At 40.8% G+C, this 2,500-nt stretch overlaps 1 protein-coding gene across 1 annotated transcript in view; it reads left to right on the forward strand.

The window, feature by feature from the left end:
- The first annotated feature begins 1,351 nt into the window (after nucleotides 1–1,351).
- LOC138037912 (melanocortin receptor 4-like) overlaps nucleotides 1,352–2,500 on the forward strand; it is a 1,982-nt gene continuing 833 nt past the window's right edge. The window contains exon 1 of the mRNA XM_068883761.1: nucleotides 1,352–2,500. This exon is cut by the window's right edge and continues 833 nt beyond it. Within this exon, the coding sequence (XP_068739862.1) occupies nucleotides 1,542–2,477 (936 nt within the window). The 5' untranslated portion in view covers nucleotides 1,352–1,541 and the 3' untranslated portion in view covers nucleotides 2,478–2,500.

Here is a 2,500-nt window from a genome sequence, read left to right on the forward strand (position 1 = left end):
CCTGAGTATTATCACATGATCACATGATCTGTATTGGGCTTGGTCCTTTGTTTTGTTCATTAAAATGAGGGCATGCAAGCATGAATATGCCTGCATGCACTCTTTTTAATGAACAAAACAAAGGACCAAGCTCGTGTAACGGCCCCTTGTGTGCTGGAAAACAAGCTTCTGAATATTCAATTTGCTAAGTACCATATTTGGAACAACAAGAGCGAGGGGTTTCCAAATATGGTACTCAGCACTGAAACATTCAACCAATAAGTTCGCACTGAATATTCGGAAGCTGTGAACGCGCGTTACACGTTTCAACCCTCATGGGTTTCTGGTATTATCACATGATCTGTATTGGGAAAACAAAATGTACAAGCCGAAAAGGTCTATTGTGGATGCAGTGTTGCGTTCTTGAAAAACATTCATTCGGCATAAATTACATTCCGCACCGTTCCGAATATGCGATTCCGCGCGTCATCAGTGCCATATGAATGCGAGGTATTCTGCGAGTTGATACCTCCTTACACTCATGGTCTCGGAAGATGTGTGATGCAAATTAACTCACAATCTTTGTCAAAAGTTACAAAACCAATTAAATCTCTCATTGCCTGAATTAAACGGCTTATCATTAGCCAAAATGAAACGTGACATCTGCGGCTCGCGAACACTTTCAGACGTAGCATGTTTCTTAGAAATGATTACTCCCAGACGCGGGGACTATCTGAATGATAGTGGGGTTCTCTCTGAATACGGGTAAATAGAACGCAAAAGTTTCATCGCGTGAATTACTTGTGCACTGTTTAAATCATGACGCGATTATTTAACACGAGTCGCCTTTTTTCTGCAACAGTTCCATACGTGCAAGAAAATCGGCTTGAAGTCATGGTTATACCAACTTTTCAATTGCTCAATTATGTTCTCTGTATATGTGCTTCTTTAGGAAGTTTAAACTTTGGGGAAAATAGTCTACCTTGTACGTAATTATATAAGCATTGACTGCTTTACTTAAAAATCAAAAACAGGACACCCATAAGAAGCAAAACTACTTCACTACATTCGAAAGTTCAAGAGTTTCAACTACCCTAAAACCACATTAACTACAACTTTTACATGTTCTAGTAACTTAACGTAACACCTGTTCGTCAATTAATCTTGCACCCATTACCCTTATTAGCAAGCATTTTATCAACCCCTGGTCCTTCGAACCTTGTGGGTTATTGGCCAGTACGTCCTCAACTTGCCTAAGTTTTCGAACTTTCCAGACACTCATGTCAGCTGATGACTTTTTAAAAGGGTTGCTCAGAAACAACTCTAGAATTGCTTAACTAATTACATCGTGCCGGCTGCTCGGGCGTAATCACCATCAGGATGGGCTTTCTTTCTTGAGGAAGTTAATCTAATCACGATTTATTAGCCGAAAACGTGAATGAAGAATAGAACATACAGATTGAAATACGTTTTGTCCAAATATTGGCACGAGCTCAGGGGTTTAGGCAAACAGGAACGCCCTCTTCCGTGTATTGTGCTCCGAGCAAACGAGTGCGCTCAAAATGGCCGAAAAGCCTTGCAACGACAGGTTGAACGATTTATTTAAAGTTGTGATCGATTATAGAGGTTTAATGCTAAGCCTTTGTGTGTTAAACTTGATTAACTCCTTTGTGGCCAGCATCGGAAATCTTCTTGCCATTCATGCTCTGTGGAAATCGACGTCCCTATCTTCCAATTTGAAGAAGTTCTTTTTGAGTCTGGCTTTTTCGGACCTTGCAGTGGGTTTGTTCGCGGAACTTATTTATGGTGTTGTCCTTGCGGTGATGTTAAGAGACACAGGTTCGGGAAACCATAGCTTTCAGTATCTCTGTCCGACTCTTATATCGGTTTTATATTTTTTGGCAACTTTCCTCGCTTGTGCGTCGTTCTTGAACATAACGGCTATCGCTGTGGATCGACTTCTCGCTTTGTCTCTTCATCTGCGCTATCAAGAAATTGTTACTTCAAAACGCGTCCTTATAACCCTGGCGTGTTTATGGGCAACAAGTGGAATTTTTGGCGCTATATTCGTTTCCGTATATTGGCGTGGCAGCATAGGAACACTAATTTTAGAATGCTTTGGGCTTGTCTTAGCGGCAGCAGCGTACTGTCGGATCTACCAAGTTGTAAGATATCACCAGCATAAAATGGAACACCATCTTCAGCTACAATATGATCAAGCAGTAGAACTACTTCGGGAAAAGAAGTCGGCAATGAACTCTTTTTGCGTTTATTTAGTTTTCATAGCCTGTTATGTTCCGAATTTATGCACCGTCATTGCGATGATAGGTAAAAGGTCTAGCATATCTGTTGTCGCTGCCTATCATGGTACATCTTTTTTTATTCTCCTAAATTCCTCGTTAAACCCCATTATTTACTGTTGGCGATATCGAGAAATTCGTAAAATTGTGAAACGCAGGTTAAAGACATTATTTCGTAGAACAAAAGCGGAAGCGTGATGCCAGCTTAATTTGCCGGTGAT

The sequence above is a fragment of the Montipora capricornis genome, chromosome 2 (genome assembly GCF_036669925.1).
Source record: "Montipora capricornis isolate CH-2021 chromosome 2, ASM3666992v2, whole genome shotgun sequence".
Taxonomy (NCBI): domain Eukaryota; kingdom Metazoa; phylum Cnidaria; class Anthozoa; order Scleractinia; family Acroporidae; genus Montipora; species Montipora capricornis.